Source organism: Bos indicus, chromosome 12 (genome assembly GCF_029378745.1).
Source record: "Bos indicus isolate NIAB-ARS_2022 breed Sahiwal x Tharparkar chromosome 12, NIAB-ARS_B.indTharparkar_mat_pri_1.0, whole genome shotgun sequence".
Taxonomy (NCBI): domain Eukaryota; kingdom Metazoa; phylum Chordata; class Mammalia; order Artiodactyla; family Bovidae; genus Bos; species Bos indicus.
In genome coordinates this window covers 13072092-13090689 of record NC_091771.1, presented here as the reverse complement: position 1 = coordinate 13090689, position 18598 = coordinate 13072092, and the positions used below count along the sequence as shown (strand labels likewise).

Sequence of the window (18598 nt, the reverse complement as noted above, 5' to 3'; positions counted from 1 at the left end):
TCTGCAGATAAGTTAAATAAGCAGGGTGACAATATACAGCCTTGACGTACTCCTTTTCCTATTTGGAACCAGTCTGTTGTTCCATGTCCAGTTCTAACTGTTGCTTCCTGACCTGCATACAAATTTCTCAAGAGGCAGATCAGGTGGTCTGGTATTCCCATCTCTTTCAGAATTTTCCACAGTTTCTTGTGATCCACACAGTCAAAGGCTTTGGCATAGTCAATAAAGCAGAAATAGATGTTTTTCTGGAACTCTCTTGCTTTTTCGATGATCCAGAGGATGTTGGCAATTTGATCTCTGGTTCCTCTGCCTTTTCTAAATCCAGCTTGCACATTTGGAAGTTCACGGTTCACATATTGCTGAAGCCTGGCTTGGAGAATTTTGAGCATTACTTTACTAGCATGTGAGATGAGTGCAATTGTGCGGTAGTTTGAGCATTTTTTGGCATTGCCTTTCTTTGGATTGGAATGAAAACTGACCTTTTCCAGTCCTGTGGCCACTGCTGAGTTTTCCAAATTTGCTGGCATATTGAGTGCAGCACTTTCATAGCATCACCTTTTAGGATTTGAAATAGCTCAACTGGAATTCCATCACCTCCACTAGCTTTGTTCGTAGTGATGATTCCTAAGGCCTACTTGACTTCACATTCCAGGATGTCTGGCTGTAGGTGAGTGATCACACCATCGTGATGATCTGGGTTGTGAAGATCTTTTTTGTACAGTTCTTCTGTGTATTCTTGCCACTTCTTCTTAATATCTTCTGCTTTTGTTAGGTCCATACCATTTCTGTCCTTTATTGACCCCATCTTGGCATGAAATGTTCCCTTGGTATCTCTAATTTTCTTGAAGAGATCTCTAGTCTTTCCCATTCTATTGTTTTCCTCTATTTCTTTGCATTGATTGCTGAGGAAGGCTTTCATATCTCTCCTTGTTATTCTTTGGAACTCTGCATTCAAATGGGTATATCTTTCCTTTTTTCCTTTGCTGTTTCACTTCCCTTCTTTTCACAGCTATTTGTAAGGCCTCCTCAGACAGCCATTTTGCATTTTTGCATTTCTTTTTCTTGGGGATGGTCTTGATTCCTGTCTCCTGTACAATGTCACGAACCTCCGTCGATAGTTCATCAGGCACTCTATCAGATCTAGTCCCTTAAATCTATTTTTATACATCAGTTACTAAATAGCAAAAAAAAAAAAAAAAATGAACTACTCTAGATAGGCAGCAGCATCAAGTAAACTTCCAAATATGAAAGAAATCAATGCCAGTGGCTGTTGAATCCCCCTCCTCTATTCAAACTCCCACGTCTCTACATCCCAGTTTATTTGTCTACTGTGATCCCAGATTACAACTTCATAACTTGTCTCCTTTACTGAACTGTGAGCCTCCAGAGAGCAGGAAGCAAGCGTTATTCATTTTTGTATTCCTAGAATATATGATGGGTTAAATAAAAGTTAGTGTCAACTGACTGAATGGATCAATGTGTGGGTAGATGGCCCCTAGACAGATGGCCAGTTGCTAAGGACTCTGCTTCTGTATCATAGATGGCTTCTGAGAAGAGTCAAGATAAAACTGAGGGATAGGATACAGGTGAGGATAGGAAAAGGAAGGATACAGGCGAGAACAAAGGTTAGAAGCTGGGAAACCTGAATCTTGATTCAGATTCTGCCCTAACTCACTGTGACCTTGCTGCTGCTACAGCTGCTGTTTAGTCATTAAGTCATGTGTGACTTAATGCAACTCCATGGACTGTATCAGGCTCCCCTGTCCATGGGATTTCCCAAGCAAGAATACTTGAGTGGGTTGCCATTTCCTTCTCCAGGGGAATCTTGACCCAGGCATCGAATCCACACTTCTTGCTTGGCAAGTGGATTCCTTACCACTGAGCCACTTGAGAAGCCCCACCATGACCTTAGGTCTTTGCAACTGAATACACATGTGTGTTAGAGGGCAGAGGTCATCTACAGAATATGTTAAATACAGATTATACCAGTAACCTGTGAAATATTTCAAATATCAGGACAACTTATAAAATATAAGGTCAACGTCCATCTATCTAACAACAGGAATCATCTCAAGATGATAACCCTAAGCAGACAGGCCAAAAAGGGACAAACCAAATTCTAATTAGAAAAATTAAATGAGAATGATACTGAAAGATGACTGCAGTGTTTGGAAGATATGTTAGCAAGTAAGAACTCAGGCAGGCTTTGCATCCATGCTCGTTCCTCCTGACACCAGATGTGTCAAGTCTATCAGTGAGAGGAGTTCTTTGGCCTGAAGCTTCAGATATACCCACTCTCAAGAGCTTGGTCTTCTGAGCAATTCAAGGTTCATTTAGTTCCAGGGCTTCCCTGATAGCTCAGTTGGTAAGGAATCTGCCTGCAATGCAGGAGACCCCGGTTTGATTCCTGGGTTGGGAAGATCTGCTGGAGAAGGGGTAGGATACCCACTCCAGTATTCTTGGGCTTCCCTTGTGGCTCAGTGGGTAAAGACCTGGGTTCGATCACTGGTTTGGGAAGACCCCCTGGAGAAGGGAAAGGCTACTTACTCCAGTATTCTGGCCTGGAGAATTCCATGGACTATACAGTCCATGGGCTCGCACAGAGTCGAACATGACTGAGCGATTTTCACACACATACACACATACATATACTGAAATTAGTTTAACTTGTTCATCACTGCTATTTTATTCAATGGCCCTAAATTTAACTCTTTCAAGTTTAGGGAGTTTCCCTAATTCTACTTTCTAAAATTTGGAGAAAGGAGACTTTTTTAGCCCATTGATATCCTGTATCATTTTATTATTGTACTTCCATTAGATTACTTTTGTCCAGTAACTTCCTGAATTGAGTTCTACACTATTCCTAAATTCTAAACGAAGTTCTAAACTATTTTAGCCTGCCTTCAAGTGAGCCTTCCCTGTCTCTCTTCCTCTCACACAATCACACACTTCTGCCAATTCACCTGTTTATTGTCTCTTTCTGGAAACCGTTTCTATCTGACTTTTGAAAGGTGCAAACAGAAGTACACATGATATGCTAGGAACAGAGACATTATACTTTTATACAAAAAAAGTTTCTGTTTTATTTTTAATAGTTTCCTTAAGCTGTCCAATGTTTTGTTGGCATTTCTAGAGTTCTAGAAATAACAGAAAATATCTAGTCAAAACCCACTCTACTTCCTTCCTTTTATGCAGGTCCTAAATAGTCATATGCCATGTCTAAGATGTAGCAATGATCATCAGTGTCTGCCCTGGGGCTGGAACACAGGTACCCTAATCCCAGACACAGCCTAGGTCTTCAAGCAACAATTAAAAACTACTTCCACACTCTTTTAATAGACTATAAAAATCATTCAATTATGTTTACAGTGTGAGTTCATACTCAAAGAAACATCCCTATCTGACTTCAGTGCCTGTTCACAAAAGCCTTAAAAAGTCTTGCACAACCACTTACTGGGTAGTTTTATAAACTACCTAGAGAAAATAGTGTCAATTATCTAATGTCAAACTAGACCCTAGCACTGGTTCTTGATGTCCCCATTGCTTACAATTCCCCCCCCCACCCCACAAAATGTTACCTTCCCTCATCCTCCAACAGGAAGTTGTATGTCCAAAAGTCCTACATTTAAAATAAAACCAACCAGTTTGTTAAGTATGAAAGTACAATTACCAGTACCTCCTTCAACTTCTGGGTAGGGCCATGTGGCAATCTGTCACAGTCCAGTATAAAGGCCATTAATAAAGAGAGGCATCCATTTAGCTAATAACTCAAAGCCTTACAGGTTGTCAAGGGAGTGGTTCAATGAACATTCTCAAACTGATGCTGCAAATTCAAGTTGGGACAGTCTGTTAATTTCATCCTAGGAATCAACAGCCTTAAACATATTCATGTCATTAGGTTAAGAAAACAGAGAGGTGCATAAAAACGTCTACATGAGAATATGCATCACTGCATTATTTGTAATATATAAAACTGGAAACAATTTGAATACCCAACAATAGAATAGTTAAATAAACAAAGGCATATCAAAAATGTGCACCCACAATTAAATAATATATTGAGGAATGTTTACAGACCATGGTAGAGAATAAAAGTTACAAGACAGAAGGGTCAGCATATACACCAGGAAAAAAAAAAATGGAATCCTATAAACCAAAACATTTAACAGTAGTTATATATTCTTATTACCTTTTTTCACTGAAACAAAGACTTTGTATCACAGACTTTGCAATTCAGAGAAATATGGTTTGAATTGCTCTCTACATGTCTGCAATGTAACCCTGAACAAGTTACTTAACCTCTATACTAGCGTTTCATGCTCTGTGCACAATCCTCTGTCATGTCGGACTCTCTGCAACTCCATGTACTGTAGCCCACCAGGCTCCTCTGTCCATGGGATTATCCTGGTAAGAATACTGGAGTGGGTTGCCGTTTCCTTCTCCAGGGATACCAGTGTTTCTTCATCTGTAAAATGAGGTTAATAATAACCTACCTCTCGGGTTGCTCTGAGTTTTTATGAATTAGGACATATATATACATCAATTCTTCAAGAAAATCAGAGATACCAAAGGAACATTTCATGCAAAGATGGGCTCGATAAAGGACAGAAATGGTATGGACCTAACAGAAGCAGAAGATATTAAGGAGAGATGGCAAGAATACACAGAAGAACTGTACAAAAAAGAGCTTCACGACCCAGATAATCACAATGGTGTGATCACTCACCTAGAGCCAGACATCCTGGAATGTGAAGTCAAGTGGGCCTTAGAAAGCATCACTACGAACAAAGCTAGTGGAGGTGATGGAATTCCAGTTGAGCTATTCCAAATCCTGAAAGATGATGCTGTCAAAGTGCTGCACTCAATATGCCAGCAAATCTGGAAAACTCAGCAGTGGCCACAGGACTGGAAAAGGTCAGTGTTCATTCCAATCCCAAAGAATGCTCAAACTACCACACAATTGCACTCATCTCACACGCTAGCAAAGTAATGCTCAAAATTCTCCAAGCCAGGCTTCAGCAATATGCGAAGCGTGAATTTCCTGATGTTCAAGCTGGTTTTAGAAAAGGCAGAGGAACCAGAGATCAAATTGCCAACATCCTCTGGATCATAGAAAAAGCAAGAGAGTTCCAAAAAAGCATCTATTTCTGCTTTATTGACTATGCCAAAGCCTTTGACTGTGTGGATCACAAGAAACTGTGGAAAATTCTGAAAGAGATGGGAATACCAGACCACCTGATCTGCCTCTTGAGAAATCTGTATGCAGGTCAGGAAGCAACAGTTAGAACTGGACATGGAACAACAGACTGGTTCCAGATAGGAAAAGGAGTTCGTCAAGGCTATATATTGTCACCCTGCTTATTTAACTTATATGCAGAGTACATCATGAGAAACGCTGGGCTGAAAGAAACACAAGCTGGAATCAAGATTGCCGGGAGAAATATCAATAACCTCAGATATGCAGATGACACCACCTTTATGGCAGAAAGTGAAGAACTAAAGAGCCTCTTGATGAAAGTGAAAATGGAGAGTGAAAAAGTTGGCTTAAAGCTCAACATTCAGAAAACGAAGATCATGGCATCCGGTCACATCACTTCATGGGAAATAGATGGGGAAACAGTGGAAACAGTGTCACACTTTATTTTTCTGGGCTCCAAAATCACTACAGATGGTGCCTGCAGCCATGAAATTAAAAGACGCTTACTCCTTGGAAGGAAAGTTATGACCAACCTAGATAGCATATTCACAAGCAGAGACATTACTATTACTTTGCCAACAAAGGTTCGTCTAGTCAAGGCTATGGTTTTTCCTGTGGTCATGTATGGATGTGAGAGTTGGACTGTGAAGACGGCTGAGTGCCGAAGAATTGATGCTTTTGAACTGTGGTGTTGGAGAAGACTCTTGAGAGTCCCTTGGACTGCAAGGAGATCCAACCAGTCCATTCTGAAGGAGATCAGCCCTGGGATTTCTTGGGAAGGAATGATGCTAAAGCTGAAAGTCCAGTACTTTGGCCACTTCACGCGAAGAGTTGACTCATTGGAAAAGACTCTGATGCTGGGAGGGATTGGGGGCAAGAGGAGAAGGGGACGACAGAGGATGAGATGGCTGGATGGCATCGCTGACTCAATGGACGTGAGTCTCAGGGAACTCTGGGAGTTGGTGATGGACAGGGAGGCCTGGCGTGCTGTGATTCATGGGGTCGCAAAGAGTCGGACACAACTGAGCGACTGATCTGATCTGATACGTCACCTCGTATTTTTACATGCGGTAAACATTCAATAAATGGTAGCTATTTCAATTACTATATGATATTATACAATCGTTTCTTTTAAAATCAGGGGAAAAAATAAAGGTTATTAAAAAAGAAAAATCTTGGGATGAGCCCACCAGTCAGTGGTGCGCTAAGTTGCTTCAGTCGTGTCCAACTCTTTGCGACCCCATGGACCAGAGCTCACCAGGCTCCTCCATCCATGGGATTCTCTAGGCAAGAATACTGGAGTGGTTGCCAAGGGGTTTATTAATAATAACTAACTTCTCCAGTCAGAAAACCCTCTGACCTGTCTACTATAAAATAAACTTTAAAAACAAATTCTTCAATAAAAACAAATACACCTGATCTTTGGTATCTCCCTTTTGATCCTTGAGAAGTTAATCCCTTAATTTTATCCCTCCCCTGACTGTAAGAGTGATGGCTGTGTCTCCTGCTAGCACCACCCCCGTCATGTACTCTTAGTCTTTTATTATGCCCACTTTGAATTCCCTGGCCAGTAGTCCTTAAACTCTTTCTTTTGGTTTACCTGCAACACCTTGCAATTTGCTTATTCTTTTTTCTTGGGAAATCAACATTTTCTGAAAGCTACTTTTACTCCTTTACAATAGGGTCTTTTAGTTTAAGGCCATAATTTCTGAAAGTAGCAATGCTTTTAGCTTAAGTTTCATAATACAGTATTATTTTCTTCCTTTTTGAGTTGAGATGAAATGAAATTAATTCTGTTTTGAAATTTAAGAATTTTTAAACACATCTTGAAGCTTCTGAAGGCTCTAAAAATTACCCCCCAAACCAAGACTGTATATCATTTTTTGGAACTGAATTTCATCAATTTCTGATTTCTAAATGATGGAACAGTAAAAAATATGTACAACAAAAAGTAAAAACAGGAAAAAATATGGTAATGTAAAACAGTCAAGGACTTTTAAAGTTAAAGTTGGTTTCATATCCTAGTCTGGTCACTTGCTAGCTCTATGACCTTGAGAGAGTTAATTGACCACTTTGATCCTTAGTTTTCTTATGAGTAAAATGACAAAAAGTAGTATCTAACTTCACTGGTTATTATGAGAAGTGGAAAAATATAACAGTGTTTGATTAATAGCATTCACTAAAAAGTTAGTTCATTTCCTCCCTATTTGTTTGCATATTATGAACTCAATACATTCATAGCATTAATTTTTATCTCAATTGTATATATTCAATGATCAAAAATAAAAATTATTATTAATATATGGGGGCAGGAGACAGGTATGAAAATTTGTACCTTATTAAAGGTTGAAAAGATTGAGAAGCATTGTTTAAGGAGAAACAAACTCAGAAAAAAGTTTATTAATTATATTAAGAAAGATTATTAATAAAGAAAAGACTTTAGAAGATCCCACATGGTCACACTTTTTGTTCTGGCTAAAAGTGATTTTATACTATAAGCACCTGAGACAAATCCTCCACAAAATCTCAGTTAAAAAAACTTTATCATATTGATAGAATATAGACAATAAGCAGTGCCAGAAATAGATACACTGACACTTAAAAATGAGAGTACAGCAGTCAACAACTCTAAGCTGTTTCTAAACAGTAGAATATCACAAGTTTTCTAAAACGGAAGGAATGAATGAGTTATGCCAAGTGGGAATATAAATAAGGTATCAACAAATTTGGTATCAACTCCAATACCTTGGCCACCTGATGCAAAGAGCCTACTCACCGGAAAAGACCCTGACACTGGGAAAAATTGAGGGCAGGAGGAGAAGGGGGTGACAGAGGATGAGATGACTGGATGGCACCATCGACTCAGTAGACATGAGTTTGAGTAAACTCTGGGAGACAGTGAAGGACAGGGAAGCCTGGCGTGCTGCAGTCCATGGGGTTGCAAAGTCAGACACAACTTAGCGACTGAACAACGTAGTGTTAGGCACTCAGTCGTGTCCGACTCTTTGCAATTCCACGGACGGTAGCCCCCCAGGCTCCTCTGTCCGTAGGATTCTCCAGGCAAGAATACTGGAGTGGGTTGCCATTTCCTTCTCCAGGGGATCTTCCTGACCCAGGGATCAAACTCAGGTGGCAGATTCTTTCCTGCTTGTGCCACCAGGGAAGTCCTTAACAACAACATGGCACTTACTAAAACTTCTACTTAAAATTCTCTGACAGGGGCCATAAGGTTCTCAAACCGAAACTACTACTCAGCCTTTTACAAAAGAGGTTTGCTGCCCTCCAACCTTGAGGGTGGCAGGGCTGGCTCACTCATCTCCCCGACACACCCAGCACACAGCTTCCACATACTTGGTGTTACAGAAGAACGATTAAACTGAAGCGCATCGACAGACTTTAAAAACAGAGTTGGAGACTAACTATGTTATCAGAAGTATCAAGCAATACAATTCCCAAAAGTTGAAAAGCAACATCAGAAGAAGTCAGAGTATATGTATACTCTGACTATACTTGACATTTAATACATGGTCTCTTTACCATTAAAAAAAATAATAATCAGAGAATCTCATTTATGACAGTCTTTTTTATTCATTATGTCCTCTAATCTTCCATTTTTCTTTCATCTAGTTGTTTCATTCCTCTGTTAATCATTAGGTAGAAATGTATAGAGCATAAACCATGCCTGGTAACACGTTGAGAACTGAGAGAGTAAAGATTTTTAAAACTGTCTTTGCCTGTAAAGAAGATCTAATTTTAGTTTAAAAGACACATTTCCAAGAGAAGAAGCACTATTTAAATAATGCCAGCAAGTCAACAGGTGGGACAAGTCAGGTATCTGTTATCATCAACTAGTTTCAAATATTCACCAAAACACACACACACCGAGAAAAATTACTTTAAATGTTCCACTATCATGAATCAAAGCATTTCTGAGAACAGGGAAAACAGTGCACTCCAGCAAAGCCGCTGCTGCTGGTGGGCGAGAAGGGGATGGTGGAGCATAAAAATTGTGTACAAATTCCCTAAGGCATTTTATTCTTCCAAAACAGCATAAGCAGTAAATAACCTTCTAGATAAATATAAACTGCCTGAAAGTGTTATAAAATGCTAAAACTTCTATCCTGAGACTGCAACATTTAAGTTCAAGATAGATAATAGTTGTACCAGAGGGAAATAAAAGTAAAAAAGTATTCAGCCTCAAAAAAGTAGTTGTGATGGAGAAAGCAAAGATGGGAGACCAGTCACTCTCTGAAAGTTCACTTAGCATTTATTTATAAATACACACTTATTTAGCATCTATGCCAGGCCTTGTGCTAAATTCTGGGGAAAAGAGTAGTGAGCAAGACATATACAGACCCTTGTTCTCCCTTCGTTAACATAAAGGAGAAATCTACCAGAGAAAGAACACACTCATCAATATGTTGAACCCAAGGACTTCCTGGGTGGCCCAGAGGTTAGGAGCCCAGCTGCCAATGCAGGGGACATGACCCTGGGCCTGGTACGATCACAGGTGCCATGGGGCAACTGAGCCCATGTGCCAGAGCCCATGCTCTGCGACAACAGAAGCCACAGCAATGAGTAGCCAGCTTGCTGCAAGCAGAGAAGCCCGCTCGCCACAACTAGAGAAAGCCCGCATGCAGCAACCAAGATCTAGTGCAGCCAAAAAATAAACTAAAATTTTAAAAAAGTATATGGAACTAAACATCCCTGTTTATTTATAAAGCCACTCAGTAGTAATAAAAGTTAACAGCTGTTCTTTAAATAAGCAACTAAGTGACTACCATGGTCAACTGTAATGCCAATCACAGAAGCAGGTGAGTTCTTACCCTTGAGACTTCACAACGCAGGTGCTTATACAAAAACAAATAATTTTGATATAAGAAATAATTTAATAAAAAACTGTATGACTTTCTAAGGAAGTACTGAGGATGAAACAACTTTATTCTACTAGGGGACTAGAGTCAGGCAAGGTGTCACATCAATAACCTGAGTCTTAAAAAATTAAAAGGAGTTTGGCAGGCAAAGAATTTCAGATGAGGAGAAAACTACAGTAGGTAAAGTCACAGCTCAGGGTACAAACAGAGAATGGAAAATGGGGCTGGGTAACTCAGTTTATTTAGGGGTCAGTTCATGAAGACTCCTGTAGATCACAATGGTATATTTATACAATTTAAACAGTTACCACGGAAGTTTGTTGTTGTTTACTCGCTACGTCATGTCCGATTCTTTGCAACCCCATGAACTGTAGCCCACCAGGCTCCTCTGTCCGTGGGATTTTCCAGGCAAGAATACTGGAGTGGGCTGTCATTTCCTTCTCCAGGGATAGAACTCACGTCTCCTGCATTGGTAGGCGGGTTCCTTCTTACCACTGAGCCACCGTGGAAACCCATGGAAAGTTTGGACCTTGGTAAATTAATAAAAAGGACCTTGGTAAAATAATTTAAAAAATTTATAGTCCTATAATTAGGCCTGAAGTATAGAAAAATAACTGATAGCAGTGTGACGTTTAAAACTATAAAGGATCAGAGCAAAAAGACCTGTTTTTAAAAGGCTATTACAACAGGCCAGGGTAGAGATGATAAAAACCAATAGTGAGAAGAGAGAAAAAGGAATTACAGAATAAGTATCTTTATGGACTGAAGATATCTTGATGGAGGTAAAAGAGAAAGAATGATGATGGCATTATTCAAGGTAGGCGACAGACAAGAATTGCCATGTATGGAGAGGGGATGTAATGAACTACACTTCAGATAAGCTGAATCTTGTATTTTTATTTGTAGGATAAAATAAACTCCTTCCATTCCACAATAACAATTACTCATTCAACAGTTTATTTTTGAAGTGCTTACCATGTATCAGGTACCATTACAAATGCTGGAAATACAGCAAAGTCCCTGTCCATGGAGCTTACATTTTAGCCTCCTCTTACAATACAGTGACAGGAACACTATTCTACAGGAAAAGGAACAGCAAGGAAATAGGGCAAGGCTGAAAATATGGGCATATAATAGACAATCCATATGGTTTCTTCAAAGTGAAGCTTCAAGGCAAATATTTTAAATTCAAATTGCAATTGAAAAACAAAAGTGGTCTTTTTTGGGTAATGAATAAGCAGCTGATAATTTTCATGTTTGATATGTTTTGATTTTCATGTATCAGTTTTGCTTGCACAGAAACATATGTGGCTAATTTTCTTAAAAGGGTGTGTGTGTGTGTGTGTGTGTGTGTGTTCAGTCTTATCTGACTCTTTGTGACCCCATGGACTATAGCCTGCCAGGCTCCTCTGTCCACGGAATTCTCCAGGTAAGAATACTGGAGTGGGTTGGCATTTCCTTCTCCAGGGGATCTTCCTGATCCAGGGCACCAAGGGGACCAAGGGACAGAAGCCATGTCTCCTAGTGGCTCCTGCATTGGCAGGCAGATTCTTTACCGTTGAGCCACCCGGGAAGCTAGCTACACCAGCCCAACAACACTAGGAGGAATGCTCTTTGGGAAAGTACTAAAATTAAAAGACTACCACATCATACAAACTGAGCATGGTTCAAACTGCTTCAAAGATTGTTAATATTCTTCTCTAAAATCTAAAGTTTCCTTTCTACTTGTCCATGAGAAGCAGCTTTGCTAAAACAAAGTTGACTGTGACCTCTGATTATGAAATATTTAATTGTAAGATATTTTATTCAAAGTATTACACAGGTGTTTCTGCCTATATGTTAATCTTTTTAATCTCTCAAACAGGCTAGTGAACATGAATTCTTAATCCCCAAGCTTATCTGAGACAGAACTATATATGACTACAGATACACATTTCAAAAACTTTAAAATAAGTTGCATCCTTTTAAAAAATGATATGAAAAATGTCTTCAATTCCTTGACAAACACTTTATTTTCTACTATTTTCAATGAGATGAGTGAATGCATCCCATACCTAAGTTATCTGTTCTTTGTTACACCACCTTTTGTCACCTTCCCATCACTCTCAGGACCTCTGAGTTCCCCCAAGGTTACTACTACCAACTTTCTTATCTTTTACCTCATCACGGGTCACTGCCTGCACCAATGATTCCCTACAAAAGCAGAAAAGACCCTTAGGGGCCTTCTGAAAATCTGTGAGGACATTTTGGTTATCACGATAAGGGATAGGAGGGCGGGTATTTGATGGATGGGAACTCTTGATCCTAGCAGTCCTAAAATGCATGAGACATCACTGGACAACGAACTGGATCCCTTAAGGTTTCAAAAGACTCCACTGGACACTGAGTAGGTGAAAAGCCTGCGTACGACCATCTTAGTCTAGGACTTTACTACATATAACATTTGTGTTAGTGAAGACTGAATTTTCCAGAAGTGCAGCTACCATGTAGACTGAAGAAAGATTCCACGGTTTAACCAAAACTTGTTCACAACTTGGGAGAAATTAGTTTGTTGATGACAATGGCACTTACGGTATTTGAACTGCCTGTGTAGTACATCTGAAATCAGCCTGCATTTTTGCAATCACACTCACAATGATTTCTGTGGCCTGGTGCAATATGCCAGCAACTGATCAGTACTTCACTGTGTCTTCTAATGTAATCATACTTGAGCACTTACATATTTAAATAGCAGACATGTCATTTTCTAATAAAATACTTATTGCACCTTTATGCTTCAACTAGAGCAGTAGACTGCTTTTTAAAAATTATGTTTATGGGTATTTTTTATTGACTATAAATCTTTAGGATATTACAGGAGACTTTCATATTCGTTATAAAAAGGAGACACTGGGCTAGAAAGGTTTAGAATCACTGGCCTACACATTAGCCTCCACGTGCCTGGACTACTGAAGATGTCTCCTGACTGACAGCTTAGATTCTCTACATGCCTTTTCCAAAGTATCTACAGATGTTAAAAAAAAAAAAAAAAAAATCACCATTATTATTTCTATCTCCAAAATACCACAGGGTTCCAATTGCCTTGCAAATCAGTCCAGGACTGAGATTTTTACAATTCTCCATAAAGAGATGAGCTCTACCCAACCTAATATCTTATCTGCTTTATATCACAGATAGAACACTCCATTCTGAAAGGCTTATTTCTGGGAACTATAATCAATATTTTGTAATAACCTATAAGGGGAAAGAATCTAATATATATATATATATATATATATATATTTATCTCAATCACTTTGCTATGTACCTGAAATGAGCACAACACTGTAAATCAACTACAATTTTCTTTTTAAAGTTGAATAATGAAAAAAAAGAAAGAAAGAAAGCCTTATTTCTAAGGAGTCAGCAAGTCACAGTAGAAAGAGTGTTAGGGGACTTCCCTGATGGTCCAGTGGCTAAGAGTTCACGCTCCCAATGTAGGGGGCCCTGGTTCAATGCCTGGTCAGGGAACTAGATCCCTCATGCCACAACTAAGAGTTTGTCGCAACTAAAACCCAGCACAACCAAATAAATAACAGAGAGCGTTAGGATTTAGAACCTAGGTCTGCCACTTATTAGGTGAAATACCCTGGATGAGTTACCACTTTCTGAGTCTCTGTCTCCTCATTTAAGTGACAACTGAGAAGGACCTTGCTCACAGGGTTGCGGTGTGGCATGAATCAGACACAGCAAGAACTCAAAGAGTTTGCTACGTCAAACCTTTATCTGTTTTGTTCATTTACTCATTCCAAGGATGATACCTGGTAGGTATCCAGCAGTGGTCAAGAAATGTCTGTTGAATGAAAGCATTTTGTTTTCTGAAACTTTTCCAGCCCATCTGACTCTGTTCCAGAAATTTATCAGTTAATCAGGTAAGAATAAGTTGCGTGTTCTTTCGTGCATGCTAAGCTGCTTCACTCTTTGCGACCCCATGGACTGTAGCCTGCCAGGCTCCTCTGTGCATGGGATTCTCCAGGCAAGAATACTGGAGTGGGTTGCCATGCACTCCTGCAGGGCATCTTCCCAACCTAAGGATCTAACTGGTCTCTAGCGTCCCCCACATCAGCAGATGGTTTCTTTACCACTAGCGCCACCTGGGAAGCCGCACAAATTGAGTGTTTACTAGAACAAAAGGGCTTCCCTCAGTTGGTAAAGAATCCTTCAGTTAGTAAAGAATCTGCCTGCAATGCAGGAGACCAGGGTTCAATTCCTGGGTCGGGAAGATCCTCTGGAGAAGGAAATGGCAACCCACTCCAGTATTCTTGCCTGGAGAATCCCATGGACAGAGGAGCCTAGCAGGCTACAGTCCATGGGATTGTAAGAGTCGGACACAACTTATCGACTAAAGCACCACCACAGAAGAAAATACCCAGGCTCTGCTCTTAAGAAACAAAAAAACTCTGGAAAATGACAGGGCAACATAAAAGACGTCACAAGACTGTGTATGACTAATCAACCAACAGTAAGGACATTAAGTGCAGTGTATCTAAGGGCAAGACACATTACTGTGGGTGGGATCAGGATGGAATGTGATGTGAATAAGAGATAAAAGAGCCAAGTTTCCAGATTTTTCTCCAATTAATCCATTCTTCTCACACATAGCCTGAGAGAACTTCACAGTAGCCCAAACCTGTCTCTCCCCTAAAGCTCATCAAAATGGTACCAATGTTCTCAGCATTCACCTACCTGTTTATGTGTTGCTTACCAGAAGCTTCCACGTCCTGGTACCCACCATAGGAGAAGAGCACAGATTAATAAAGTAGCCACTAACTACAGGTGGCAACTGAGTACATGAAATGTGTCTAAACTGAAAGATCCTGAAAGTGTAAGTTTCACTGGATTTCAAAGACTTAGTACCAAAAAAAAAAAGTAAAACATCTCATTAATAATGTTTATTTGATTTCACGTCAAGACATCACTGTGGACATACAGGATTAAATAAAAACACATTGTTAAAATTAAATCCACCTACTTATTTTTCACTTTTTAATATGGCTACAAAAAATCCGTATATAATGGGCTTCCCTTATAGCTCAGTTGGTAAAGAATCTGCCTGCAATGCAGAAGACCACGGTTCGATTCCTAGGTCGGGAAGATCCCCTGGAGAAGGAAATGGCAACCCACTTCAGTATTCTTGCCTGGAAAATCCCATGGACAGAGGAGCCTGGCGGGCTACAGTCCATGGGGTCCCAAGAGTCGGACAAGACTTAGCGACTTAACTACTAGGGAAAATCTGAGAACACGTATGTGGTGGACTTCCCAGGTGGTCCAGTGGCTGAGAATCTGAGGTCCCAATGCCGGGGACACAGGTTCCAATCCCTGGTCAGGGGACTAGACCCCACGTTCCACAACTAAAGAGTTCACACGCTGCAACTAAAAACCCCGCGTGCCTCAACGTGCCACAACTCAGACCCGGACCAACCGAAACAAAAAGGAACAAAAACACATGTGGCTCGCAGTATGTTGATACTGGACAGTTTCTTTTCCCAGCTCTACAATTCAGCCTGAAGAGACCCCTTGCTATGAGCCCTGTGTCCCCTGAGCTACGACTTTGTAGGTACTACTGCTGGCATCTGAAACACTTTTCCCTCCTCACCGAGTTTGCTGCTACTCAATCTTCAGATCTTAGCTTCACACCGAAGGTTACACCGCTCTCTCCAAGAAGCCTCCCCTGGCCTCTCACCCTCGAGCCCCGACAGACTGGCCTGGGGTCTCCACCTAGGATGCGAGCATCCATCCCACAGCTCGTCACACAGCAACTGCTCGCCTGGTGCTGGTCCGTCTCCCCGAGAAGAGGGGAAGCGCCTTGAGGGACCAGAGAGTCTCCCAACACGCCGACTCGTCGACGCGGGGCACAGAGCAGCACGAACGCTGAATGAACGAGGGGTGGGTCAGAATGGATGAACAGCCGGGACGACCCCGGTTCGGGGGTAAAGGGGCGCAGAGGGGCGCGGGCAGGGCCTGCGGGGCTCCAGGGGGCGCCAGCGGGCGTGCCCGGGCAGCTCGGAGCGGCAGAACGGCGGCAGCTCCGGTTAAGACTCACCAGCCCGCGGTCGAGGTCGGCGTCCGACGGCTGGGCGGGGGGCTGCAAGGACCCGGAATAGCGCAGGCCATCGCCGGCAGGCGCGACGCCGACCCGGGCAGCCATGGCGGCGCGGCTCGGGACCCTCGGAGCGCCGCGGTGCCTACGGGGCGGCCGCAGGGACAAACTAGTGAGGCCGGGACGCGCTCGCGGGTTTCACCTACGCCACGCCCGCCTCGCTGGTGGAGGCCGCGGCCCCAGGGTATCTCGTTCGCACCCAGCTTGTGCCATCAAGTCGTTTGTTTCCCATTTGCAGACCTCCGGGGACAAAGCCCGAGGAGCTTCCTCCCCGCATCCTTACAATCTGATGTTAGATCTGGTGTTGAGCCACACGAGGAGACATCCTGAGATCTCAGTGCAGTGACTGAAGTTCCCCGAAAGTCCCTAAGACCCACACCATACCCGCTCCCCTACACACACACCTCAACTACTGATGATACTTCTGTTTAAAACCACAATTCTCCCATCCACGAGGGCAATCGAAGTGACCATCTGTTTATTCCACCCCTTCCCCCCGTAGGACTGGCTATATTTAAGGTGAAATTACAAAGAATCTTGTTTTATCTTCCACCGACAAATGGTTTTGCGCTGACTTGGATATAGAGAGACCCACTTTGTTATTGTCCATCCTAAAGGAAATCAGTCCTGGGTGTTCATTGGAAGGACTGATGCTGAAGCTGAAACTCCAATACTTCGGCCACCTGATGCAAAGAGCTGACTCATTGGAAAAGACCCTGATGCTGGGAAAGATTGAAGGCATGAGGAAAAAGGGACAACAGAGGATGAGATGGTTGGATGGCATCATCAACTCAATGGACATGAGTTTGGGTGGATTCCAGGAGTTGGTGATGGACAGGGAGGGAGGCCTTATGTGCTGCAGTCCATGGGGTCGCCAAGAGTAGGACACAACTGAGTAACTCAACTGAGAGTGTGGGCCATAGCAGAGTGAGGGCGAGTGAGGCTGTGAAATGTGTGGTTAGTGGCTGGTTAATTTCATATATTGATGAGTGGGAGGATTATTCCAACTCTTTTTGGGAAGGGGTGGAGATTTCCAGAATTTGGGTCACTGCCCACTCCTTGGTCTTTTGACAGTGAGTGTCATGGCACCTCTGGGGTGTCATTTCACTTGCTGATGGAGGATCAAGGTCTAGTCTTGTCTGCCATTTGATTCTAATCGGTTTATGTTGCGTCCTTGGGCTAAGTCATTCTTTGAAAAGTTGTGCCCTGCCCCTTTCGCTCCTGTTACAACACTACATTCAGTAGACTTTTGTCTACTAAAAAAGATCCACAGTGTGAAAGTTGCCAGTTAAGTTTCACCTGGGGCAAAATGAGAACTGCAGCCTGGGAGACATTACCTCAGATAGCTCTGAGACACCGCTCTGAAGAGGTAGTGGGGGAAGGTCAGTATATATGATTTTGGTGAAGGGGGAGCTCAGAGCAATCAAGCACCTAACTTTCAAAAGGTTTTCTGCTAGTCAGGAGAAACTGATGTCACCATGAAAGAATTTAGTGCTTTTCTAGATATGAAGACATGCAAGGATTGAGATCATGAAATTTAGTTCCTGGAAATATTTATCTAAAGACCTGTCCTCCAGTTCTCCTGGAGCACAAAGTGCGTCTTTCTCCACCCTTAACTCCCTTAAGAGCCTGTTGACAGTCAACAGCTGCAGCACAGGGTTCAATCTCAGAGGGTTCATTTGAGAGGCAGATGCCGAACCTCTTGGCAAGAGTGAATTTGTAGTTGACACTTTCTTAAAGAAAAGCAGATATAGGCAATTTATCTTAGATATATCTCAGTAAAAAAAGGTTTTCAACATTTTTTGTTTAAAAAGATTTTGGCAAAAAAAAATTGACCTCTGTGTGCCTCAGCTTCTCATCAGTAAGTGAAAGTAGAAGTCACTCAGTAGTGTCGGACTCCTTATGACCCCGTGGACTGTATAGTCCTGAATTCTCCAGGCCAGAATACTGGAGTGGGTAGCCTATTCCTTCTCCAGCAGATCTTCCTGACCCAGGAATTGAACCAGGTTCTCCTGCATTGCAGATAGATTCTTTACCAGCTGAACTACTAAAGTGAGGGATAATAATAGCACCTCCTGTATGAGGATTAAATGAATTGACTTTTGTAAAGCTTTTAGAACAGTGCTGGATACTGAGTTAAATTCTATAAGTATTAACTACTATTTTCCTTATATTACCTCTTTCATCTGTTTGCTTCCTTGTATATTTTCTTCTTGCTTCCCAGCCCCAACTGTTATGGGAAGGGAAGGGGGCAAAGCACAGTATTTAAAAGAATGATACAGTCTGAGAATAGGACATAAACGGATTATAACCAATAGGTCCAGGATAGCAAACCAGCTGACTTCCACTAAACCTGGAGCCTCAAGGGTTCTGAACTTGAGCTTACCA

General features: G+C 41.7%; 1 protein-coding gene across 2 annotated transcripts in view; it reads right to left on the bottom strand.

Annotated features, from left to right (window-relative positions):
* Positions 1–16312, bottom strand: part of DNAJC15 (DnaJ heat shock protein family (Hsp40) member C15) — an 84188-nt gene extending 67876 nt beyond the window's left edge. The window contains exon 1 of one of the 2 annotated variants that reach the window (XM_070800028.1): positions 16154–16312. In XM_070800028.1, the coding sequence (XP_070656129.1) occupies positions 16154–16258 (105 nt within the window). In that variant the 5' untranslated portion in view covers positions 16259–16312. The remainder of the gene's footprint in view (positions 1–16153) is intronic. The other variant, XM_019971720.2, reaches the window with a different exon arrangement.
* Between the last annotated feature and the right edge of the window lie 2286 nt (positions 16313–18598).